Genomic DNA, 27,728 nt, shown 5'->3' on the forward strand with positions numbered 1-27,728 from the left:
TATATAATTGCACTTTTTAAAATTTCTTAAGTAAATTTTACTTGCCTGCCATTTTTATGCTCTCAAGCATGCCAAAAATCCTATACCCACTCTCTCTAGACACCAGGTGCCCAGGGTCAAGTTTCACACATGCCATCTTTCACTTACTTTTGTTTCCACAGGCGATTTCTGTTCTCAACACTGTTCACTGGCACACCATTTTTTGTTTGTCGATTTGTCAGTTAAGAAAACTATGTAAGAGTTTCTAACATCTGATAACTGGGTTGGCTAAAGATAAGGAATTTAAGAGGAGTCCAGAGCAAATCTCAAAGTGGCCAGAGTTTAAAACCCCAACAATGCAGCTTCATCCTCTTACTTTACTTTACTTCCAGGCCTGTGACTCTCTGTATTTGATGGTCTTTATCACTGGGGATTAGCTGCCCTTTTGTACTTTGTTCTGTGCTGTACTTTCAGATGACTTCGATAATTGAACTTCTGCCTTTTACTTCTAGGTGCATAGCAATTTATTTGCATATCGTGCAGCTGCATAAATGCCTCAGAGTGAATTTGCAGGAAGCCAAGGGTCACTCTTAGTGTTCCTCGGTCTTAGAAGTTGTTTTTTAAGGTGTATCTGAAGAGGGACCAACATTTATCTTCATCAGTCAATTAACACATCATCAGAATCTTGGGACTGAACTGAGAATTACAGCTCTCAGAAGTAAGACACCATTTAGAACTACTGAGTCTAGCATACATTGATTCCAGTTAAGGTCCACAATGCTGACTAATCATTGCTAATGGCTCCAAACTCAATGACAGTTAGAGCCTGCTGAGAAGTGGCCATGAATGAAATACCATTCACCTTGGCAGCAGGTAATGTGTTGAAGGGTAGGGCATAAAGTAGTGAATTTTTATTTACTTAGCAGCTGCTTTGATACCACTACTTGTAGTAGAAATTGAGCACTAAGAGACCTGAGAAGATGATGTCGCTGATGTTTCTCAAACTTGGACTGATACACGAATCACTATGGATCCCGATAACGATACATTCTGATTCAGTAGGTCTCGGGAGAGGTCAGGGCTCTGAATTTCTAATGAACTCCCCAGTGATTCCAGCCCTGGCGGCAAGTCTGGATCACACTTTGAGTAACAAGGATTGAGAGCACTGGGGATGAAATCTACTGAATGAGCAGATGGGGAGAAGAGGGTTGGATATGGATCTATGGTGAGGCAAGTGAGACATGGAGGGCTTTACTCTTTGTAGTGTAATACTGCTTACTGGTGACTTCTCAAGTAGTCCAAAAGATTAATAATTCAAAATTATATACAGTGGTGCTATTTGATGTATTTTTCGTGGTAACTGGTGAATAAGCTGGCCTTTGCACATAGCTCGGTTAGGGGTAGATTTAAGCATTCTACTGGATGCAGAATCAGATATAGAAAAGAACAGAAGCAAGGATTGAGAAAAGGATTTGGGGCTCTAAAGGATCATAAAATTAGTGATTTGAACAAAGTTTATCTAAATCTCCCAGGGAAAAGAAGGCCCTAGCCGACATCTGGATTATAATAATATAATAATTATGATTAGTGCTTACCATATGGCAGATAGTGTACATTATATAAATCACCTCATTAATTCTTACAACAACTCAATGACATAGGTATCACCCTATTTTATAAAAGAGGGAACTGAGGTTAATGGTATGTCCAAATCCATATAGGCAGTAGGTTCTAGAGTGAGTATCTTAACCTTGATCTGGCTAAATCAAAAGCAATTCCCATTTTTGCTTACTGAAGACCAAAAAGATTAAAAGAGTGTATGTGGGGTGGCGTGGGAGGTAGGGAAGGGGCGCTGAAAAAGGTAGGCTAAAGAAATTGAAAAAAAAAATGACTCAGAGAATGACAAAAAGCAATGATCCTCATATTGTTCTGATATTTCCGCCTGTATTTGTTTGAACCTGAATGAGCTGACATTTTGAATTTTGACAGACTGCTGACAAATCATGCAGTACTACTCAGTCACTTCAGAAACAAATTTTAAAAGGTGAAATCTAGAGGTGAGAGCCACACTGAAATACAATTCCTAAGAGGATCTGTTTTCCACTAGCCTCAATCCCTTAGCAATGTTGACATTTAAGACCACCTTTTGGAAATTCCAGGGAGAAATAGCTTAGTTGCATTCTTCTTCTTGGAAGTATGAGTATAAATTGCTCCAGGTACCCTTTCCACTTAACCTTTTTTAAATTTCAGCCTTACCTGCAATTAACTTTGAGCCAACACTATACTAGAGATTTACGAATGTGGGATTCATTTTTTTCCAGTTGCAAATGTGAGTCCTTCAGTTCACAAGAAAGAAAAGGGATCCACACTTTCTAATGAAAGAGAACTCTCTTACACTATAGATATAGTCTATAGTCTTATAGTCTATAAGACTTTTAGTCTATAGTCTTATAGTCTTTAGATATAGTCTCTATCAGAAGACTTGGGAAGAGCTCCCGGCTACAACAACTTGGAGACTGTTTATACTACAAAAAATAAGCGCATGGTAAATAATGGAACAGTGCAATCATCATGGATGAAACTATTTTTGAGATGAGAAACTTACAATGTTGTGACCAATTTGGGAAGGGGGGGTTCCCAAGCAGGCATTTCTTAGAATTTTCCCATCAGTCTCAACTGTCTTCATTCAAATGCCCAGGGGTAAAAGGCCTCCATGAAAAATCACAAAGTACACAAAGTTGACTTTAGCCTGAAATCTGAAGTTACAGAGGAAGCTCAGATAACAAGTTCCAAAGAGAGCATGGAAAGGGTGAGTAATTTCCAAGGGCGATTCCTGATAATAATGATTCCATCTCTACTCTAACTTCACTTGGCTTGCATTGAAGTCAACACCGAAATCATAATTCAACACTCATTCGCTTCAAGTTCTGCCAAGCATATGCTAAACCTGCTCGTCTTATCAAGTATTCAACTATTCAGGGAAACCATTTCTGAGGCTTCCAGTGTCCCATTTTCAATTTAGTCCTCCAGCACGGGGCGCGCCAGGAGAGATGTAGAATTGATGTACCATGTTGGTGGTGGTGGCCAAGGACAAATGAAATTCTGCCAGAATGAGAATATGTTGATAGGCATGCACTTGCTTCTTGCTTTGGGGTAACCAAAAGCTTCAACTTGTAGTTGTAGAAACAAAATGTATAAAAATGCAGTCATAAGGTGCTTGGAGTGCTTACACCTGTTCATTTATCCATAAAACTGAAAGTAAATACAAATAAAATATAAAAATGGAGGAAGTTTTGGGCCTATAAGTGATTGCTGCTAAGGAAAGAGATGCTTGAAAAAGATGGAAAAGGCATTTAGAGTTAGTCGCACTGGGAATATTGTAATTTTTCATGTACTCCTACCTCCTGGGCATCTGATTCATGCTTCTTTCATTACAACAAACATTTATTTTAAAACTAATCATCCTTTAACTCCAGTGGCCTCTTGTGTTTTCACTTCCAAGATGTATTTCCTTTATCTGTGGATGAATAAATTATTATGGCCACAGGTACCATTATGAAACAACAATCAACTTGAAATCTAAACATCAACACATAATGTGAATAGCAAATACGTTATTATTGACTTAAATCTAACTGATTCAACAGTATCATACATTTTTAAATTGGAAAAGACATTAGCAAATGATGGAATTTAAATTTTGGGGATGTGCAATTCTTTATCTTCATCAATATTGTTTTTTATAAAAGCAGAAATAGCGATTATTAGTAACAATTCTTGTGATAACTCTAAGCCAAGAACTTTTTCGCAATGCAACAAGAAATCTCAGTAATGCAATGCAGGATACACCATAAACTGGAACTCTCTTGGACCTTATTAATTTTCATAAATAGCATGCAGGTCTCATTATATCATGGTTTCATTCCCATCAGAATCCTTCTGGTGTGGAAGTCAAGAATGGAATTAGGGTAAAGTGAATAAACCACCAAAGTACCCTTTGTTTCTGATTTTTAAAATATTTTGCCAACATTATTAGCTGTGACACTGGAAAAACAGTTGATGTGTGTTTCTAATCTTTTAATCGTTGCTTCATCACTTTCCCCTCCTTTCTATTTCCTCCTTTCTCAGCGCAAGCAGGTCTAAACCTCTATGCCACATCTGTATGTGATCCCAGTGCCAAAAAAGCCTTAGTAACAGCACATTAATAGTTGTACATCTCAAATGGCAAGCAAATGCAGAGATGTGCCTTTGCTGACAGACTGAGCAGACATTTACTCCTCTTTGTTCTCTTAAGACACATTCAAAGTCTGGAATGTGCTCCTCCTCCCTGTCTCTTTCAAACCCTCTACCTCCCACCATAACACTTTTTATTTTTCTGATGAACTTCCCACTCTCTTCCCTCTGACCTCCCTCTCACATTGCTGCCCCACTTTTCTGGCCTGATTCAAGCAGGGGGCTCATTTTTTCTTTTACTTCGGGGGCTAGGGAATGACTCCTCCCTGTCTTTCCCTGGCTGTACATCTCACACAGAGTCACACATTGAAGTTCTGTGACTCCAATTTTCATGGAACTCTTATAGCATGATATAGAGTTAGGGCCTCTAGCCTTTGCCCCGCCCCCCCTGAGGCCCAGGGAGAGGGGTGACCAGAGTGCCATGGTGTCCCAGGCTAGGCTCAGGTGAAAGAGGGGAACTCTGGCCTTTGCATGACACTGTATAGTACAGGGCCAACAAAGTCATTGCTTTTAAGAGATTTCAAGTAAATTCTCCTGAGCTAGGAACTCTTTCTTTAAGGTTCAATGCAGATATCATTTCTCACATATAAGTTCATTTCAATCCTCATTTCTACTTCCCTCCTGTATACAAACACACACACACACACACACACACACACACACACTCCTTAGTTGTCACTTCCTATCCCACTTCCCAGTCACTTAACTTGTTTTTTTATTAGTTTTCATTCAATGTTTACTAATTGTTGCAATCCTCCACACTACTTTTTCCATCCTTAGAGTAAATGTAAGTCCACCATCCCTTATATAAAACTTTTTGAGCTAGCTGTGTTGAGAAATTCAAACTTTTTCAGATTTTTAAAGGATACTCTGGTGCAGGGATGCCTGGGTGGCTCAGTCGGTTAAGCAACGGTTTCCAGCTCAGGCTATGATCCCATGGTCCTGGGATCAAGTCCCACATCAGGCTCTGTGCTCAGTGGGGAGTCTGCTTCTCCCCTTCCCTCTGCCTTCCACTCTGCCTGCTTGTGCTTGCTCTCCCTCCCTTTCTCTCCGGCAAATAAATAAATAAATAAATAAAATCTCTGTGTGTGTGTGTGTGTGTGTGTGTTTAAAGGATAATCTGGTGAATATACTGTAAATTTAGATAATACCCAACAGGTTCAGTGGCTGCATATTTATTCATGCTAAGTGGGTATAACCCAAAACCATAAATAGCCTCACATCAGTCTGGAATTATTTTTTCCACCAAATGAGTTTGCTACAAACTTAGGAAAACAACAACAACAAAATACTTTGTCTTGAAAGGTTTTCATGTTTTAAAAGAAGATTAAGGATGGTAGATCTGTACTATGTTGTACAAATTCTAAAAATGATTAACAGAGGAATGGAGTATTTCAGGATAATTTCCGTGTTTGTAGTTAAAAATGGCTGATTTTTCCAATGTTGGAGAAAATACAGAGAAAATTTTGTAGGTAGTATAAAGAAAGATTGGATTCACTCAAGTAAGCAATTGAGAACAAGCCAGAGAAATGAAACAAAATAAGTGTGTGTGGCTGAGGTAGGGGGGCGGTGGGGGGGGGGGGGGGGAGGTGAGGCAGGAGGAGGGCAGAGCAGCTAGGGAGCTAGGAAGTGGTGTAGGAAAGAAATTCAAATTAGAGGAAATAAAGATAAAGAAAAATATCGGCTGACTGGAGGTAAAACTTATTAAAGGCAGGTTATAAAACTTGGAGAAAAAAGAGTTCTTTATAACTTTGAGGTCAAGAAATTTTCTTAAATATTATTTGCAAATGTACATTTTAAACCCACAAACATAAATCCAGGTAAAAGAAAAATAGCACAGTCCTGGTCATCCATATTAATCATCCAGATTTTCAATTTTTCCGTGTTCCATTCGTTTTCACAGAGAAGCACTTAGACTTCTTCCTCCTTCGAAGGTTGGGAGATCAACCTTCTGGTTGGGAGAAGCTTATGGGAAGTTAGAGGTTAAGGAGCTCGGAGTGTTCTAGGTATACCTTTGTAAGGGCAGTACATAATTGAGAGGTAAGGGGGGAGTCGTCAATTTTCTAATTTCCAAGTGTGTGAAAACCATGGTCTTTTATTTCACATTGGGTTGATTCTTATTCTTAAGTCATTTGACACTAACTCGATTGTTTCTTCAATTAAAAATGTTGCTTCGGTCAAAATGTGGTCAGCTCTATGGAAAGATGTGGTTACAAGAAAAGAAATTGTTATCAACAAGAGGTATGAAATCCCACAGTGCCCACTGAGCCACCCAGGAGCCCAAGGACAGTGTTTCAATAAAAGAGAGTAGTCATTTCTTTCATTCTTCAGATCTGAACCACTATTTTGGGTTTCTACCAAATTTTCCAGATGGTGAAAGATCTGGGAATATCCCCGTCCACAATGATCTATTCAACAATTGCCTCTTTTATAGGAAAAATGGAAAGCAGTCAAAGAGATACAATAGACAACCCGCCAGACGCAAGCTGCACTAGTCAATTACAGAACCACAAAGTCAATTTCAAGGGGTGTTTATTCCTCACAGATAGAAAAACAAACAAACAAAAGAGTGAGTGAGTTTCCATAAGAAAAAAGCTCTAGGTCGTATTGGGCTGAATCTTCAGTTGGGAGCGCACAGTAGGTGCTCAATAAATGTGTGCAGATTAAGTACTTTAAAATAAGCCACTTTTCCTATGCCAGGCCCTGGGCTAAGTCTTGCGGGGTACAAGAATTAATTAATACCCTGGAAGGAATTCAGATCTGAGTCGGCGTAGTGCAAAGCTGAAAGAATAAAGGTTTTCGTCAACGCGCAAAAAACAGAGTCCCAGAGAAACCAAGTAAGGTTTACTTCACATTTTGCAGGAGCTCTCGCACTCATTTTAGCGCCTGCGTTCCCTGAGCAATTGCCCTTTATAGGGGGCGCAAAAGGAGGCGAGCCTCAAGAACAGAGCGGCGGCAGGATTGGGGGAAAGTTAAGAAATGCGAAAAACTGCGGGTTCCTCGGTCTGAGTTCGTCCTGGATTTGAAAAGAGGACTATGCCTTTTGTCACTCTTCGCCTTTCTCCAAATCCCCCGGGAGGAGAAACTGGCTGGGGGGGGGGGGCGGGTTTACATCAGAGAGACCCACAGACAGTAACGCTCTTGGCTACAATGGCCACAGCCCAAGAAACCCATGAATCCACAGCTGACGCCTTGCAGAAAAGGACCCACCCAGGCTCGCTAAGAAAAGGAAACCCACGTGACAGAGGAGGGTGGGGGTGGGAAGCGAGGCGACCCCGGAGCAGGAGAGGCCAGGGGCGGGGCCGGGGACCAAGCTGCTGCAAGAAACTACCCCACAGAGCCGGTCCGGGGCGAAGGGCTCGCTCTGGGTTCCGCGCGTGCCGGACACTGTGCAGTAGACAACTCGTTCCGAGCGCGACACACACGAGGGTCAGAGAAGAGGGAACCGTTTCGCTTATTGGCAAGGGGCGGGGCGCGCGCTAGCCTCTCTCGCCGGGAGCCGGAGCTTGACGCCGCCGGGGTGCGGACCCACCGCCCCGCCCCGCTCGGCACCGCCTCCTGCAGCCCGGGGAGGGGCCGGGGCGGAGCTAGCCTGGCCGCGCCGGGGCGGAGCGGGCGCCGGCAGAGCGCGGCGCGGGGCTGGCAGCGAAGGTCCGCGGCGGGATCGGTGTCGCTGCGGCTGCCAGAGAGCCCCCCCCACCTCGGCCGGTAGCCCCCACCTCGGCCGGTAGCCCCCGCAGACCTACCTTCGCGGCGCGCGGCGGCTCCGCTGCTTCCCTCCGAAGGAGGTCCGGCTCCCCGCTCTCCGGACCCGCCTGGCGACCTCGCCTCCGGCGGGACAGGGAGCTGCGGCGCCCGGGGCATGGCTTCGGCCGGCAGCGGCATGGAGGAGGTGCGCGTGTCGGTGCTGACCCCGCTGAAGCTGGTCGGGCTGGTGTGCATCTTCCTGGCGCTGTGTCTGGACCTGGGGGCCGTGCTGAGCCCGGCCTGGGTCACGGCCGACCACCAGTACTACCTGTCCCTGTGGGAGTCCTGCCGGAAACCCGCCAGCCTGGACAGCTGGCACTGCGATTCCACGCTCAGCAGCGGTGAGGGCCCGGCGCGCCGCGACCCCTGCCTCCCACCCCGGACTGCCCGGTGCCCCACTGCCCGGACGGCCACCGCCTCTCTCCCCGCCTTCTGTGTCCCCTACCCTCGTGCGCCCCGCCGCATCCTGACTCTTTGCGGACCCGTGGGCTCCAGCCACCTCCCTGCGATCCACCCCTCGTCTCTCCCCGGTCCTGTCGCCAAAGCCAATGCGACGTCCCACGCCCTCTCCGTCCCCCCGGGGCCATTCCTCGGGCTCTGGAGTAACACGTATGCTGTTTGGGGTAATTGATATCATTTAAGGCGAGAACCGCGGGGCCGTGTTAGAAATGCAACGCCTTCCACACTCTCGTTAAAAAAGAGACGAGCAAACCCGCCCCAACTCCACCGAGACGTCGTGGGTTCTCGGCTCGGTCTTCCCCACTCTCTTCTCCTTTCTCTCTCAAGGAGGAATTTGCCTGAGTTTACCTCTCAGTGCCCACGTTTCTGCCGGCTCTACTCCACTTTGTCCGGTTTTCCCCAGGGAGTTTCGCTTTGGGTTTTATTTCCTTAAATTTTTGACGGCTGTGGAGAGTTGGAAGAGAGACAGGCGTAATTTCCTTGCCTTTTTTGGTGGCACGTCGTTGGTTGTGAGTTGCCCTTCTTTCTCTCGCTCTCCAAATACCTCCTCTCTCCTCCAGACCTTTCTTTTCTCCATGAGCTACTTACTCACAGATGCCTGTAAAGTTGTGGCTTATTCAGCTACCCCTGGAAGCTGCGAACGGGTGGGGTGGAGGGTGGGGAAGAAGGTAGTCACCCCCTGGGAGGGGGCTTTATTCTCTCCTTGACCCCCAGTTGGCTTCCTCTGCGCCCCAGTTATGCTGTTAGCAGAAATCTGCCAACTTCCGATTTCTTGCAGTAAACGCTTTTCCTTGCTAATCTTGATTCTTCAGCTGCTGGTGTCAGTGCAGAGAAAGGGGAATAAAGGGAGAGGACCTGCCCGTGATTTTACACTTACCCACGCGTACCCCTAAGAAACTGATTAAATTCCTTCGTGACAGTCTGTCTTCTCGGGGACTATTTATGAAGCTTTACTGGAGACGTTTCAAGTTCCAAGAAAGTTGAAATAGCACAAATGCCACACAAACCTGATTTACTTTTGTCTTTGGTTTCTTGTTTCAAGAAAGATTAGTTCACTTGGTTAAGTTTCTTCCATAAATTTGATTTTCTGTTTACAAAAGGCTGCTTCTTTGATTTTACTTCAAAATTCCTATTGATGGGATTTTGTCTTTGTTGCTTAATTCACTGTGGAGGGGACTGGTTGGCAGCAGGAGGTCAACATTTAGGTCTTTTAATTCCTTCAGGGTTTGTTGTTTACAACCAAAGATAAAATAAATTGGTAAGATGCCTTTCTTCAGTAACCAGGGGATCCAAATAAACTTTGGAGAAAATATCTTTTCTTTCCCCTCTCCAATAGAAATGGAAATTTATGTAGGAATGCCAGCTTAGGCATGTCTCCTTAGCAACGGCAATCTTTTGCCCCTTTCTCCTGTCTCCTGAAATAATAGTCCCCTGATTGCATAAAGACTTTTCAGATAGGTTCGAGAAACCAGCCTCTACTCTTTTCTTTTCAGACCCAGATCCTTTTCTCTTGGCCAGGAATGTGGGGAATGGGGAGAAGCCAACACGAGTTTGTTGAGCAGTATGCAGTGTTTGCTAATCTCTCCTTAATTGCCTCCATACCCATTTATCTCAGCTTTTTCCCCCTGTCCAGGCAAGGAAGTAGGTAGGGAGACTCAAGCTTAATGCAAAGGTAGTGATAAAAGGTCTCTACGAAGTACAAATGGGAGCCAGGGACAGTTTCTGGGTTTTCCCCCCTAAGCCCGTTATCGTACCCTTCTGCTTAAACTCATGCCACAGCATTTATTTCTATTTGGGTTCCTGAAAATCAGCTTCAGTTCTATTTTGCTTAAAATAGTTTTCATCCCAGAAAAAGTGTAGTTGGTGAGCAAATGATGTGGGAGGCTTAGAGATGGTTTTGTTTGAGGCTAACTGGAACAAGTTCTTGACTTTCTTTATGTAGTAGCAGTTCATTTTTCCTCTCCAAGGCGGTGGGTGGGGGGTGCAGGAGGAAAGGAAACAAAATATGGAAAATTGCTCTATCTCCCCCACTTTACAAAATGTGCTTCTTAAAATGTTCTGTGAACTTGAAGCTTCTATCCACAAATGTTTTGAAACGAAGAGGGAAGCTTGAATTGAAACGAGCAATCCTTTTTTCTTGCCTGTTCCAGAGGGCAGGCAGCTTTTCTCAGTCTGTTTGCGGTGTGGAGTAACAGAAAGCAGGGAGGGGAATGTCTTCTCTGAAGATTTTTTAAGAGATCCACTTCATTGTCTCTTGAAATGAATTACCTCGGGAGGAGCCACCAAGGACAGTTTTACTGAAGGCCCTTCACCAGGATCTTCGGGGCTTAATTAAAAACCTTTGTCCTAATTAGAATTAAAACTGCTATGAAGAGGCGAGCTTGTATTTACAGAAGGGAAATTTCAGGAATGTTTCTACTGACGACAATACGTCCTACTTAGGCCCAGTTCCTACGGAAACTTTCCCCTCAGCCATTATTTTTAAAGCTGCATTTTAATGTTGTTACCAAATACGCGTTGTTTGCTGCTTAGAACCCGTTTTATGGTTTTAAGCGAAAGCAGAACCATGCCTTTTGTGTCCTGGTGTATTGAAGGTTGCATCAGCACTTCTAGTACGAACCAGTAATCCGGGTGTCAGTCAATTGTAATGCTTTTCTCTGGTGTCCCAGTTCAGAGTAGGGGGGCAGTCCAGGCATTCATCTAAAGCTAGAAGTTTTCTAAAAAGACAAATGAGAAAAACGGCCAATAAACTGTCATTTGCGATGGAAACAAACAATAATAATAATAATAAAGTATGCTTGTTAAGAAGTTTAGAATAGGTAGTACTCCCATGGCTGCCGGCCACAGAATTTCTAAGAATAGTTTTCCCCACTACTGATTTGGGCAGCCTCTTAATACATCTTTAATCCGTTTTTTTTTTTTTTAATTGTAGTCGTGTTTTTGGCTTTTGCTTAGTCACATTTAGTTTTGATAACTTTTGTTTAGAATATAGTTGTTAGGATTTCATAGCCATTGCAGAAGAATTCTTAGTGCAAATAGGATTGCTCAAGTGATACAGAATGCTGATGCCCTAAACTTGACATCAAATGTGCTATATAACCTCTAAGATGGTTTTAAAATTTATAAATATGGAGCTATTTCATACAAGGCAGATTCCTTTTTTGACGTCCGTGTGATTTATTGACCGAGCACAAAAGCAAGGACATGCAGATAGCCAAATGAGTGCGTTTTACTACGAGTAATTTTAGGATATAAAAAGTGCATTTATCCATCTTTCCATCTACAGAATATCTATACATCTTTTCTATCCATGAAATACTTGATCAAATAGTCTTTTTCAAGGAATATTAACATCATTCGTGTACTGTCCTAAAAATAGCTTCATTTGTAACATGAGTCACTGGCAGTTTTGAAATGGCAGTGTGTGCTGTATGCTAATAACAGGTGAATATTATTATTTTTTTTCAGCTGACAAGAGGTTCTCTTAAGAGTGCTTTATAGGTAGCTCCTTTTCCTAAAACTAGTAGAACATTCCACTTTGACATTCATTGTAAGAAAACCCACCTTGGGTCATAGTTTAAGATAAACCAAACTGCCTAAACAACTACAAATCTTAGAAAATCTGAGGTTTAGTGATTCTGAATTCAGATGTATGTCCTTTGTGCATACTTTGAATCCATACCTTCATTGGGAATCAGAATTTCATTAGGAAACGTCACAACGCTACTTACTTCAGGAAATGTTTAGCTTCTTTCCCAAAATATGTTGATACCGATGTGTGTTTACAAATAGTTCTGCAGGCCTGGAGGTCAGACAGTTAGACCCTCTTCTGGCTTCCTGAAAAAAAACATAAGTAGAACAAATGCAGTTTTATTTAACCTACACAACATAGGTGGGTGGAAAGTTATACAAAGAGTAGCACTCAGCACCAAAACTTTGTCAATAAACTGGAGAAAAAACCAAGTATGACTTATTTCACGATCTTCGTGATGATTTTTCTTTTACCATCTCCTAAGACTTTCAAATTCCCAAGACTGACTTTTAAAAAAGATGTTTTAATTTGTGGGCAGATATAATTCCTTTTTTGCTCACATTTATAGAATGATTGTAACCTCCAGGGAACCATTTGGATCAGTCTTTGTCAGCAAAGGGATTTGATGGGTGTGTGAGAAGCCTGGCCTTTCATAAAACATTTCCCAATAAAACCAAAACAAACAAAAGCATATCTCAGGCAATAGATTTTGTCTGCTGTCAAGAATATATTTGAGGAATTTCTTTCAAGTTTCTGTTAATGGTAAGACTACTTAATGAGACCAAAGATACATCCACTACTACTAGATATATTAGTGAAAAGGATTGTAGATGCTTCAGATTAAGTCCCTGGAATATATTACCTAAATATCACAGTAGATTTCTATATGAACTATGCTAAATTATAATGTAATCCTGTAGGAGAGCAGAGTACTGTTGTGGAGAATACAGGAGGCTTTAGATTCAAACTGCCCTGAACTTGGCCACTTAAGCATTCACGTGACCTCATACAATTTAATGGCTTCAAATGCTTTGTCATTAAGATTAAATATATAAAAGTACCTGCACATTAGGGTTGTGTTCCTTCCTTATTATATATTCAGAAAAACAAGCCCAAAGTGATTTTTTTTTTTTTTTTGCAAAATTGAAGACTCCCCCCATCCCCCTTGGAAGGTAAACTCTTTGCATTGAATAATGAAGTATGCTGTCAGTTTCAAATTTAAATTGTGCTACTGCATTACCAAGCATTTAACAATGCTCGTGGTAGATCATGATCACAAAATTACTATCTAATAGCTACCCTTTTTCTCAGTACTATTACAGAGCAAACATCTCAATTATTGCCAGTGTCACAGTAAACTTGCAAGGGAGTTAATGTTATCCCTATATGTTATTGAAGAGAGCAGGCATTTTGTAAGTTTACCAAGTTTTCAGTCGGTGGTAGAGGCATTTTTTCCAAGAGAGTGCCAGTTACTAATGCTGGGAAACAAACCACTTCAAAAGTTAGTGGTACAAAACAACAATCATTTTATTATGCTCATGACATCTGTGGGTCAGGAATTTAGATAGGACATAATGAGGATGGTTTATCTGGGGCTCCAGGGTGTCTGGGGGACATAGCTGAGGGTGACTTGAATGGCTGGGGACTGGAACATCTGCAACTGCAGGATCTTTTTCTAACTGGGTTTGGCACCTTGGGGGAAATGGCGGAGAGACTGGAGTCTGGCCACTAGGACCAGCCTTACTAGCATGGTGGTCCCAGGGTAGTCAAACTTACTATAGGATGAGTGGTTTTTCCCAAAATGAGGGTCCTAAGAGAACCAGTCGCTGTCTTAACTAGCTGGAAAATCACAGAGGAGCCATTTGGCAGCCCAAATTCCAGGCAAGGAAAGTTGGGCTCCACCTCTTGGTCTTGATGGAGCAACTGGAAAGTCCCATTATAGAAGCGCATGGAGGATGGGAGATGCTGTTGGGCCACTTTTGAGGCATAGAGTCTCACTGGAGTCTAGCTGCCAATCTGCATTCTTACTTTACTGCCTCTGAAGAACAAAGACAACTACATAGCTACTTTCTTGAAGAATTTTCAATCAGGGTGCCTGAGTGGCCCAGTCAGTTACGCATCTGCCTTCTGCTCAAGTCACGATCCCAGGGTCCTGCTCTGCAGTGAGCCTGCTTCTCCTCCGTCTGCCACTACCATGGTTGTGCTCACTTACTCTAACTCTCTGTCTCTGAGCTAAAAAATAAATAAAATCTTAATTAAAAAGGAACTTTGCATCAATTATATAAGTAAAATTTGGCTGGGGCAAAAACTGCCCTTATCACATGGGTTTAATGATTGGTCACTTGTATGGGGTTACTTTGGATTTGTAATCAAATGAGCTTAAAAACCTAACCCATCTACCAATAGAGAACTTCTCCCACTCTCTTTAGGTGACCTTAAGCCATTTTGGTTTATAGTCTCAAATGAGCAAGGCTCAAACTGATTTGAATCTGGGCTATAAGCTGCTACTTCGTGTTGCTGATAAACTTTAGTTTTTTTGTTTTGTTTTATTTTGTTTTTGTTTTGTTTTGTTTTGTTTTAAGAAAGTTCTGTATGAGACAGAGGAGATAGGTTCTTTGTACACAAACACTAAAATGTTAAAATTGAAGACGGGAGTCAAGTTTTGTAGCACTAGAAAGATGTTGGAGTTGCCGAATTATTTTTTGTTTGCTTGTTTTTCCCTTAATAAAAAAATTCTTTTCCTGACAATTGCCCATATATTGAATTACAGAATAATAGCACATTTGGAGTAGAAAAGATTTTTAAAAGTATTCCTGCCTGGGCAAATTTCTTGAATGGATAAGAAAAATTGAGGAAGATACAATGGTAGTGACTCAGTAGGAATTGTACTTGGCTGAATTATTTTTGCACGGTGTGTTTTCCAACTTTCCTGTCACACTGCAGGTAACTCTTCATTTCGGAAGGTTTGCTAAGTGCTCCCAGGCATGGCACTTCGGATTCAGAGGTTAAGTACTACACATGAAATAGATGTCTACTTTTTATAACCATCCAAGATCTGATTTCACATAGAATTTAAGATCTTCAGGTAGACTCATATGTCAGTAAGTCTGTGAAGTTTTAGATGTTTCCTAACATCAAATTTACATTGTTCGCATGACTAGTCCTTAAAAATCAGCAAAACTTTTTTTTAAGTTTTGCTATGATAGGATGCTTTAAAACATCTGTTTAATTTTAAAATCATAATTGTAAGTATGTGGAAGGCAGCCATGTAAGTTTCTTAAATTGATTACATGAATATAAATTTCACTAGATCAAGTTTTAATGCATCCTGGCTTTTTTTTTTTTTAAGATACATTTATTTATTGAAAGGGACTGATGTTCCTTAAACAGAATTTCATCCTTATATGTCAAAGTTACTGGCAGTTAAATCTTAACAGTCTTTTCAAAGTATTGGATTATCTCCCTTGAAAATTAGACAAGGACATCTTTCCTTGCCATTTTTTGCTTGTAATTTGTGTGGGTTTTTGAGACACTAGTGTCGGTCATCAATTTTCAAAAAATCTTCAAAAACAAGGCATCCATGGTTCCCAAAGAACTGAGGAAAAATACCTAGATCATTTTTGTCTCTAGCAGCTTATATTAAATGTTGGGGGATTTTAAATGATAGTTTAATGAGCCATATTTCAACATAATGTCACCTATTGATTCTCTTTTCAAAATACATGTTTATTGGCAAAAAGATGTTTAAATGTAGAAGCTGGGACCCATGAGTGACATATCCTCAGTCTGCAAAAGGCTCATCCACAAAAGAACTACAATTTTCATCAAACGGGGGTTTCTTGCTCTTGTGTTTTAAGGTCCCTAAACCAAAAGTTCATCAAAATGTTGCCATAGTACTTTGTGAATGCGACCTGGCTAGCACCACTAGGTGACCTAAAGAGAGAAATGACCTTTCCCTTTTCCTATCTTGTCATGTGTGCCCAAAGAGTTAACTTCATTAAAACATATTCATTGATTTCATACAGGGCGTAGGCATTATCCTGGTACAGAATTAGCCAGTTTGTGTGGCACCACTGTGCTAGTTAGGGACAGCAAGGTGATGAATGAAACACTTGCTTTTAAACAACGAAATCATATAAATGTACAAAGTAATGTAAAGGGGGAAATAAAAGTTCAAATTTGGCAGGGGATGGAAGAGATCGCAACTAAAGAAGTTTGCTAACAGGGAGCTGCTATCTTGCCAATTTTATCCCTCCCCCCGTATTTACTAAGAAGGTATCTCAGTACAGAGCGTGGGTGACTGGCTACCTTCCGTCTACCCTTTGATTATTATTAGTTACTCTAAATCCATCACACAGAAGATTTTTAGTTGAATAGAGGAAGGTCACCCACTCCTAGTCCTGGTGTGGACTTTCTTCTTCCTGCTTTTCCAGATAACCAAGTTGCCTAAATTGTAACCTTAGATCCACCCCCCCAAGAGTGGGGAAGATGTTCAGTATAACAAACTCATCACAACTTTATGGAAATAGTCCGATCAGAAATTACTACTGAGCCTGTACCCTTTAGATAATATTAGTTACCATAAAATGCTAATGAAATATTTCTAACGTAGTACATGATAGCAGTGATGGTGTGTCTCTCTCTCTTTTTTTTTTTTTGGTCCAAATTCTGCAACATGCTTTTTTTTTTTTTTTTTAAAGATTTTATTTATTTATTTGACAGACAGAGACCACAAGTAGGCAGAGAGGCAGGCAGAGAGAGAGGAGGAAGCAGGCTCCCCGCTGAGCAGAGAGCCCGATGCGGGGCTCGATCCCAGGACCCTGGGATCATGACCTGAGCCGAAGGCAGAGGCTTAACCACTGAGCCACCCAGGTGCCCCTGCAACATGCTTTAATTGCAGGGCATTTTGCCAAGCACTGTATATAATGGTCTTATTTGGGGGAAAAGATACCATACGTTATGATATTTAGATGATAAATTGCATTTTCACCAAATTTCTAAGATAGAATTCTGTGAAGCAGTTGAAACAACCCTTGATTTGTTAAAGAAAAAGAGATACATATTCATCTAACACCACACAGAATAATTCAAATTCAAAAGGCTTAAATGAAATTGTCTGGATTGAAAATTAGTAACCTGTCTGGTACTTTTGGACAATCAGAATTTTCCAGAATTTTGGCAAAATCGACCTACATTTTGGTTATTAAAGAGTTGTTGCATCACTTACTTGCATGGTTTCCTAGTATCGTATATGTGCTAAAGTCAGGTCAGTGCTGTGTTTTTGATACATTTTTTATTCATATGTTGGCCTGAAGAGTAGGACTCTAAGTTGTATCATTGCAACTTGATTAACAAGGTAGGTGCTTCTCTAATATTCCATTTCACTTTGTGCAGCACAGTGTACAGTGTCTATACTGTCATTTTGTAAAAGACACATAGTTGTTTGCTTTAAATATTTGTTTGCACATGAAGAATGTTAGATTTGATATTAGTTGATTCAAAACACATGGTCATTTTAATTATTGAAATTGGAATCAGAATTTTTCTTTTGCCTGTCTTTGTCTCTATATCTCATGGAGTGGTAGAAAATTAATGCAACACTGGTAGATTTAGGTCAGAATGCAACTTACCAAAGAAAAAGTTTAAACTCCCTCAGTAATGGCTTCAGTTTTCCATTTCATTTGCCATATACAGATTGAAAAAGTGAAGTGTATTATTTGATAACTCTGGAAATATTTTGGCTGTTAAGTCTATAGTTACCTTCCTTTTATACAAATTAACAGCACCATTTTGATTCATTCTTCATACATGAGGATATGGGCTTACTGTCCAAACCTGGAAATATGTAGCATTAATCTCAAAATCCTAAATTACAGTTGATGAAAATAATTCAGTGCATAATTTCTAATAAGATGAGCTAGTCAGGAAAAAGGCATGGTCTTCTGTGATAAGGTCAGCAGTGTATTAGAGAATTGGGGTTTGAAAAGTTATTCTGTAACTGGAGCTTGTTTCCTCCTCAACAAATACAAGCCGTCCCAGTAGTTCCCATTCCTGATGATAAAAATGGAATTGGCAATAATGAGTTTGCACCAATATAATTAAAATTAATTTAAGTGTTTTGCTATACATATGCCCAACAAGTGAATAAAAGTATTTAGAAAAACTGAAGGTGTTCTGGGAATGAGTGAAATGATCCAGCTTCTGTGGATTTAGGGAAGATTTATGGATGACCTGTGAGGTGGTGTCAAGGTGATAGGAAACCTCTTCACCCTGTCACCTCTTCTAGGTGGAACAGTAAATGATTTCGATTGGAGTTATGGATATCATTTTGGTTAATATACCTGTCTTTTAGGGAATTCAAAGGTGAAAATAAAAGTGTTTGGCAAATTTGAATGGGATTATAAAAGTTCATTAAAAATCAGTATTTTAGGGGCGCCTGGGTGGCTCAGTGGGTTAAGCCGCTGCCTTCGGCTCAGGTCATGATCTCAGGGTCCTGGGATCAAGTCCCGCATCGGGCTCTGCTCAGCAGGGAGCCTGCTTCCTCCTCTCTCTCTCTCTGCCTGCCTCTCTGCCTACTTGTGATTTCTCTTTGTCAAATAAATAAATAAAATCTTTAAAAAAAAATCAGTATTTTAATTTGTGATGAGAATTCTAAAACAGTGATACTCCCATATTAAAACATTAAGATACATTTAGGAAAATACTGCCCACCCAAATTGTGGGAGTTGAATTTCTAAGACTAAAAATCTGTTTCTTCATTGCCTTTTAATTTTATCTAATTTCCTAGAAGAAGTGGCAGTTGTGTGCTCAAGGATTTACATACAGTAGAACTAATTTCAGCATATAAACAATACCTACAGAGGTAAATAAATTAGCCAGTGTTTGACAAGTTAAAAGTTTTGAAATGAGGTGGTACATTTGTAGTTCCACTAATGTGGTACATTTGAACTTGTGGAACGTGTGGAAAGTGTATTATCATTAAGATTTTACCTTTCATGAAAATTGGAAGTAAACTTTGACCATGAATTCCCTAAAGGAATGTGAATTCTCCAATTTGGCAATTAGAATGTGGCTCATAGAATTTTCATAATGCAGTGGCAATTTCAGACCAGTCTCATGTATTAGACCGTAAAGAAAGTCAGCACAATTCTGCAGAATACTAAAGCATTTATAGACATTGGAAACACTGGCGCCAGCTAATAAAAATACCTTGAAATAGGACTTGATTTTAGTTCCTGAGTTGCATATTAATGCTGGACTTGATGTTGTGATATAAAGACTGCCCAATTTTGATTCTGTAACTACAGGGGAAAGTATAACATTATATATATTCATTACTGTTATTTTTTCTTTTTTAAAAATGTTTAACTTTTATTATTTTTTTTTAGAGAAAGCACTAGTGGAGAAGCACACATGTATCTTGAGCCTTGGCTTCCATAGGTGCACATCCAGTGCCTTGTGTGTGCCACTGTGTCAGTTTTGCCAAAATACAATAGGCCCCCCCATCTCTGGGGGATATATTACAAGAACCTCAGTGGATGCTTGAAACTGTGGGTGGTACCGAACCATACATATGCTTTGTTTTTTCCTGTTCACACATATCTGCAATAAAGTTTAATTTTTAAATTAGGCACAGTAAGAGATCAACAACAATAACTAAGATTAAAAAATAGAAGAGTTATAACAATATACTATACTAAAAGTTATGTAAATATGATCTCTCTCTCGGACTATTGTATTGTGCTATACTCATCCTTCTCGTGATTACATGAGAAGATAAAATGCCTACATGATGAAATTAAGTGAGGCGACCGATACAGGCATTGTGACGTAGCATTAGGCTACTACTATTGACCTTCTGGTGATTCATCGGGAGGATCATCTGCTTCCAGCCTGGACTGTGTTTGACTGCGGATAACTGAAAGCATGGAAAGCGAAACTGCAGATAAGGGGGGGGGGGGGATCTGCTACACTCTTAAACCGAATCTGCCAGAAGTATGGCAGCCTCATTTCAGGTGGGAGTTCCAGATCCAAAACATTCTTCACAGCCCATTTGTGTCTTCCCTGGTTTATGGACCAAGGATGTACCTTTTTTTTTTTTTTTTTTTTCATCAAAACTGATTATCACTTGTTTTCTGAGCTCTTGGAAACCAAACTCAAATTTCAAATCAGCTGGCCTGACATTGAACAATGACCAGTTTTAACTGTGCAGAGCACTGCAATTTGTAAAGTAGCACCATGGCCATTGATGTTCTGCAGAGCTGGTTTATGTTCACTGCTCCACTACAGTGTCACTTTATCATTTATAGAAATGTGTAAAACTAATGCAGAGTAATAAATCTCTAAGGACTCTTAACACTTCATCTCACTAAATACTGTGAGGGCTATAAAATTGTGGAACTAAGATTGATGTAGAAATTAACCAATTATGAGAACTTAAAATAGATGATTTTGTTTTAAGAAATGGGGCTGAAAATTGAGATTTTTATGACATTTTAATTTGTTTTGCAAACACTGAATATGGGATAGCAAGTACTTGTGGCATGCAAACCTTCTAATGGAAAAACCATTAGTGTAGAGACAAATTTTCTGCTCATTTATTATAATATTATCAAAAAAATCATTCAAGTACAGAACATTCTATATGTATATTTTGTTAACTGTACATTGGTAGATAAGGAAGTATATGTGTATACATGAAGCCCAGAGTATATTGTTTTAATGGCTATTGCTAGGTATCTATAAAACTATTTTTCGAATTCTCTGTGTACTAGTCTTGTTCAACAAGAAAGAGGAAATGGTATCAAGCCGATCTACATGGTCCCTGACTTTAGCTCACCTGTAAGGCAGGCAGGCCCTAATATTTGGACAGTGGTTTCTGTTTCCTGAAAGAGGCATGATGCCACAAGCACTGTTCTCAGCTTCAGAATACCTAGTGCTTAGCCAGGAAAAGTGCCCTGGATCTAACTGACTATGGTAGCCTTATCGAACCAGTTTTTGGCTTCCTAATTGTTCAACTGATCAGCAAGTTAAAGCTTGGGTCCTGGGCATCCTGCCTGAGTGAATCATTCCAAATGGCTATAATGACAATAATCTCAAAACTTGGCACTGTCTATGAGAGATATGGGCTCAATACTTCAGTCTAAACCCCAGCTTCTGGCCAGGCAGTGGCAGACATGGCCTAATTCTAGTCTCTCATAAAATAAAATGGCTTCTCTGTGTGAACAGGCATTATCTATGGTTAAGGACCAGAGGGAAGGGTAACAGTATTACAGTGTGATGTGCCTTTTTGACTTTATGTCTAGTATGACTTTCATTAGCCACAACCCTCAGTACTAAAAATAGATAGAGAGATACCGGACTTTGAGAAGACAATAAAGGAGCCCCTGGGTGGCTCAGTCTGACTCTTGGTTTCAGCTCAGATCATGATCTCAGGGTCCATGAGGTGGAGCCCTGCTTTGGGCTCCATGCTCAGCCATGTCCTTGAGATGTCTTACCCTCTCCCTTGCCCCTCCCCTCCCCAAATAAATAAATCTTTAAAAAAAAAAAAAAAAGGAAGAAAATGAGAACTGGTTGTATTCACTTACTTTTTAGAACTACTTCCTGTGATGTAAGAGGTTCCCTTCCTAATTAGGTTTTAGTCCCTTTTAATAAGTGTTGTTCTCCTGGTGGCTTCTATTGCATTTTATTGGTTTTCTCTATGACATGAAGTATTATTTGAAAGAGATTCGACATTTTGTGAGATTTGTGTTTTTTGTACTTTTCAGTTGCTAAATTGGGTCAGCATCACTTTGCACACCTTTATTACGCATTTATCAAATTGACTTTATTATGAAATTATTATTGTCTGAGAGACCTTTACATAGAAAAAAATTCAACATTTTTTAATGGTACATAAAGTACAGACCAGGGGTCAGTAAATTTTAGCCAGAGGGTCAAAACTAACCCACCACCTGTTTTTGTAGATAAAGTTTTATTAGGACACAGCCATGCTCATTCATTTACATATTGTCTATGGCTGTTTTCACACTACACAGCAGAGGTTGAGTAGTTGCAACACAGACCATCACCCATAAAACTGAAATATTTACTGTCTGGGAAAATTTTGCCAATTTTTTCCTGTCTTAGTTTGTTTTTACAAGATGCAAATAAATACATGTGTTTTATCTATTCTTTGAGGATATTTAAAGTAGAGAAAAGTGAACAAAATTCCTTTTTTTCTTTTGGATTAAAAGTGGAAGTAGTCAAATGTGTGGCATTTTATGCATACATATTGGGCTGTGTGAAAGAACTTACCAGAAAAGCAGTCTTTTAAGCTATTTTTTAAAGTGAGTGAATATTTTGGTTGTATCTTGACTTAAAATTGATTCTGTAAAAATTCTTACTTAAAGGAATTTGGAGATGCTAACGGTAATAAACATTTTTATAAATTAATGGTCCAACTAGACAGTGTTCCACATAGTCTCTCTTAAAGAATTTGATTAACGAATGGAAGGATTTTTTTTGTACCCTAAACACTTTAATACAATGAAAATTTTACTTATTCAGAAATTTCAACTTAAAAGTTTTCAGAAGAATTTCTGTTATGTTAAAGTAAAAAATAATTGTGCTATGTATAAACTTTTTCAAAGAAATTTAGAGACTTCCAAATGTAAGGATTATTCTTTGGGGTTTTTTTAAATTCAAAGCTACATGCTGTTATGGAATAAAAAATCCATAGTATGGCTATCCTTTTAAACTCTAGTTGAAAGCCAGATATACTTTTGTTTGAAGTTATATGGCTTTGTTACAAATAGATGGCATAAAAAATGCTCTCTACTTTCTTGCGATTCACCTTTATATTTTAGAAGTGTGGATTTTTTTCTGTTTTCCCCTTGTTTGTTTGTTTCCTGAATGCAATGCAAGTTCTGAGTCAGTGCCAGTTATAAATCCAGAAGTTTTTACAAGGCAAGGATGTGGGAGAGGACACTTAAGGCGGAGATATATTAAGTGTAAAGAAGAGAAGAAAATCCGAGGGTTTTATAGGTTCCTCCATTCATCCCCTATCCTACAGTGGTAAAGAGTGTGCTTTGAAAGCTTTCTGGAGGGATAATTTCAGAGTGCAGCATCAAAATATCATGAGTTCTTGACTTTGGATAGACTACATTGCAATTTAACCATGGATTAAAGTCTATTTTCATTTTCTGCACGTACATTACAGTGAGGACCAGAAGAGGCAGCCTGGGACTTCCAAAAGACCCCCACTGAAGAATGTTCTGCACAGTAACTTTTTTTGTGATGCTTCTTAAACTGAATAGTGCTTTCATATATTCACTTTGCTATACTTCTTAGAGAACATTTTCCTCTTCTTATGGAATGGGAGATGGGCCAATTTTCTGTCATGCTATTTCTATATCTTTATAAGAAATGACAGATGCATTTCTGTGAGGTTTACGTTTCACTCAGCATATGGGAGACTCACAGTATCCACGTACAAAGACCTGTATGTAGCATGTGGTCAATATATACTTGCTGTTTCCACGTATGAATGAAGAAAGGGGGCCGACAGCTGTTTAGAGTACATTCTGGCTCTCTGGGAATACTTAATTTCACAAACCATCCTTGTGGTAAATACCACAGTGAGATTAAAATGAAATGAAAGAGAGGAGGAAAGAACAAACAGCAACAAATTCTCCTGATGCTATTTTGCTGGGGGAGTTGTTTTAGGGAAGACTGGCAAATAAAAACTTGGTTTTGGGGGGGCTTGGGGGTGCGGTAAGGAGAAGGAAGGCTAGACAAGAAAGGACAGGAAAAAAAAAAAAAGAATGAAGGAGTGTGTTACTGCCACACAACATGGGTGGATATCAGAGACGTAAAAATCAGACACAAAATCAATATCACAGACTTAAAAGCCAGACACAAAAGAGTTCATACCATTTACATAAAGTTTAAGAATAGGCAAAAATGAATCCAAGGTGATAGATGTCCCTTACTAGTCTGGGTGGGAGGAGGATTATTGACTGGGGAGGGGCACGAAGGAAACCCGGTGACAAAAATGGTCTATATCTTAATGCGGGTGGTGGTATATGGGCATACGAATATATATAAAATGTCATCCTAGTCTCGATATTCATATTTAAGATTTGTGAGCTTTATAGCTCAATAGAGAAAACAATAAAATAATGAAAATAGGTTATGGAAAGGATACCCAATTTACCATGAAGGCTTAGTAGAATCCTTAGAAAGCGTGGCAAACCCCTGGTCTAAAAACACTGCTGAGCTTAGCATAAGAGACTTTTCTGAATAAGGACGTTTATGGTAATTTTTGTTGCAAAACAGTTCAGTTCCCAAAGGATGCTTAGCATGCAGCCGGATCCCATGTATTTAGCTGTAGCTAGGGTACAGGCTGCGGAACATCATTCTGTTGATTCTTTGAGGACAGACTGCTTAAAAGCAATACCTTTCTTTTTTTTCTTTCCAGATTGGCAGATTGCTACTCTGGCTTTACTCTTGGGCGGTGCTGCCATCATTCTTATTGCATTCCTGGTGGGTTTGATTTCTATCTGCGTGGGATCTCGAAGGCGCTTCTACAGACCTGTTGCTGTCATGCTTTTTGCAGCAGGTAAATATATATTTATTATGTTCAAACTGGTATTCAAGTTGCAGGAACCTTTCTACCACCCCTCTCTTCTCAGGCAAAAGCAGTATGGGGTTGCTGCATTACATAAAAATTGAGAGGCATTTGTTATATTTTAAGGTAAATTGATTAAGGGTTTGTCTTATTAGTTTTTAGTTTGTTAAGCATTTCAGAACACAGTGGCAATTTCTAAACTTCTAACTAAAACATGAATAAGTCATAGTTCTTGACAGGACTGTTGCCTTATGAATTGCAGCAGATGTATTTACCAACCGTCTTCATATTTAGCTTTTTACCCCACCTTTCACTGCCCCCTTGGTGATCTTAAAGTAACATTATTTTTTTCTGACATGAAACTGGAAAAAATTCCCATATATTTAAACTTAAAGTTCTAAATCTGTTTGGAAACAAACATGCTTGTAATGAAAAATGATAATATATAACTTGAACCATCAAACAATTCAGTTGTATGCGGTCACTGGCATAGTTGTTAATTTAACAGCCCTTGTCCTATGAAGCACGCACAGCTTGGATGAAAATATCAAGCAAGGTAGGGTGGAGGTTTTGCTAAAATCAGGGAACTATTTAGAAAGGGGGTTTATAAGACTAAAAGCCCAGTCAATTAATGTGTTTTAATTTTTATTTATAAGTATAGCCTTGGATATATTGTTCTTTTTGATTCAAACTGAAATATTCTTGTGGTGCCTTCAATTTATCCTGTCAGTCACAGCTGATTTGAAGACTGCAAAATAAGCCCCTGTGACTGTCAATAATGAAGACACTGACAGAACCGTCTCGGCTGTTAGATGGATTTTTTTTTTTAAGCTGTTTAAAGATGGGAACAGATGAAATTTCTCAGGATTTGAAGTGTAGTTTGATCTAAAAATATAAGATCAGAAGTATTCTGCTGCCCCCTGCTGTTTGTGTTCATTTTTTTTATACCCAGGAACTGATGGGAATGTAAGCATTATGAAAACAAAGGTCCAGAGGGCTGAAGTACATCTAAGTCAAATCTCCGAAGTGACTTGCTCAAGATTGTATAGTAGCTACTGTCAGAGCCGGGGCTGGGAGGCTACTGAATTTTGAATTAGTGGCTTATTCACTACTGACTCATTCATTCATTCAGCCGTTCATTAGGTGCCTCTTACGGACGGAACATGGTATTAAGAGACCCACAAAACTAGCTAAATAGCATCACAGACACTTTATAATGGAACAGAAACACCATTACAAAAAAAAGTTTGAAGTCTTAGGCAGTGGCAATACTATTCATTTTTTTGTTGATTTCCTGTGTAATAAAGATCTCTATTGTGAATCATTTAGTACACCATGAAGATTCTTCTAAAGATTCCATCACAGTTCTCTTGTTTATATCTTGGTTCATGGATTTAGCATGGATATTTCTATTCTTAGAATGAAATATCTTAGATATTTTAATTTTAGTATAAATTTGTCTTTACAGTTAGGATTTATTAACATAGTGATAAGATAATTGTGATAGAATTTTTTGATAAATTGTTCTGAAATGATATACCATTCCTTAAAACTGGAATTACGTTTTGAATAATCTTTAGAACACTCAGATATTTCTGGTTTTAGAAAGGTATAGAGGTACTCTAGACATTCTCTTATAAATATCCAATATTGTGGTGCTACCTAGTTACTCTCTCATTTAGACTTTAACTTACCACATAATAGCATACACAGAATCTGTAAAGAAATCCCGTGTTTAAAGCACCTATTCTAAACATGCTTAGAAAAATAACTAGGAGTTTCTAGTTCTTTCTTAAAAACCTCAGTTTTCCCAAGTATAGCAAAAATTATGAGAGTGTGAATATAAGTACTGATTGTAACAGAAAACATACTGTAAATGACCATAAGTTATGGTAATGGATTTGGTCAAAATAAAGATTCATATTTAGCTCTAGCTACTACAAGTATTAGTAAATTATAAAATAATAAAAGGAATCCCACAGCAATATTCATATATTCATATTCTACCCGCTGAGACCTAAAGCAAGCATTATATTACTACATTTTTAAAATGTACATGTGCTGAGATTGAATTTTACTCATTCTCTTTTGACACTGTGCTTATGGAAGCTTTTTAATGAAATAACCATTAGTTTAGTGTTCTCTTTGCATAAAACAAGGTAAAAACTTACTGGTTATTTGAAACATCATGAAAAGGTTTCTCTCTCCCATCTGAGAACCCATTAAAGACTTGTCTGTAGCTGATTTCTGGAAAAGGTACTCATTACACATAAGAATCCATTATTGATTTGGGTGTAAAAGTAACAAATTTGGAAAATCTGCCCATTTGAAACAATGCTAGCAAGAATCATGGCTGTTGGGACGCCTGGGTGGCTCAGTTGGTTAAGCAGCTGCCTTCGGCTCAGGTCATGATCCCAGTGCCCTGGGATTGAGTCCCACATCGGGCTCCTTGCTCGGCAGGGAGCCTGCTTCTCCCTCTGCCTCTGCCTGCCATTCTGTCTGCCTGTGCTCGCTCTCTCCCCCTCTCTCTCTCTGATAAATAAATTAAAAAACAACAACAACACAAAAAAGAATCATGGCTGTTTATTTCACTTGCTTCATAGTAAACATACTTATTCTCTTGGTTGGCCTGTCTTACCTGTAATTCAGTTTAGTGATTCTTTGTAGTAAATGTGTATTTGGGGCCATTTCCCCTTTTTTCTCACCTTGGTGTGCTTGAAAATAGTCTGTGTTTCTCTTCTTTTCTCAATTTTTTTTTTTTCAAATAATACCCAGCCTTATCTTGGTGTTGACACACAGAGAATGTTACGTATCTCAGCGAAGAAATAATCTTTTCTTCTGCTGAAACATGCAGTACATAAAATCCAAATAAACATAACACTAGCACTTAGAAACATCTCGACACTGGACTACATAATTAATTCAGCACCAAGTGCTATGCCCAGTACAACGTGGTACGCAATAAATAGTTGAATGAATGCTGGAAAGATGACGAAGGCATGTGTGGCTTATAACTTGACAGGGAAAAACAGGCACGTGAACAACTAGCTAACTCTAGTGCAATTTTTCTTAAACCATTTCTCTCTTGGCAATTTATGAAGTAGCAAGTTTCATGTGAGCACAAAGCTCAGACCAAAACAGCTCAAGAATTTATTCATGTTTTCATTC

General features: G+C 39.5%; 1 protein-coding gene and 1 pseudogene across 1 annotated transcript in view; both read left to right on the forward strand.

Moving 5' to 3' along the window:
- LOC132007176 (poly(A) polymerase alpha-like) overlaps positions 1 to 7,238 on the forward strand; it is a 59,102-nt pseudogene extending 51,864 nt beyond the window's left edge.
- A 744-nt stretch (positions 7,239 to 7,982) lies between these two features.
- TMEM47 (transmembrane protein 47) overlaps positions 7,983 to 27,728 on the forward strand; it is a 30,610-nt gene continuing 10,864 nt past the window's right edge. Inside the window, exons 1-2 of the mRNA XM_059385153.1 lie at positions 7,983 to 8,300; positions 24,411 to 24,551. Of these exons, the coding sequence (XP_059241136.1) occupies positions 8,075 to 8,300; positions 24,411 to 24,551 (367 nt within the window). The 5' untranslated portion in view covers positions 7,983 to 8,074. The remainder of the gene's footprint in view (positions 8,301 to 24,410; positions 24,552 to 27,728) is intronic.

This window comes from Mustela nigripes, chromosome X (genome assembly GCF_022355385.1).
Source record: "Mustela nigripes isolate SB6536 chromosome X, MUSNIG.SB6536, whole genome shotgun sequence".
Lineage (NCBI taxonomy): Eukaryota > Metazoa > Chordata > Mammalia > Carnivora > Mustelidae > Mustela > Mustela nigripes.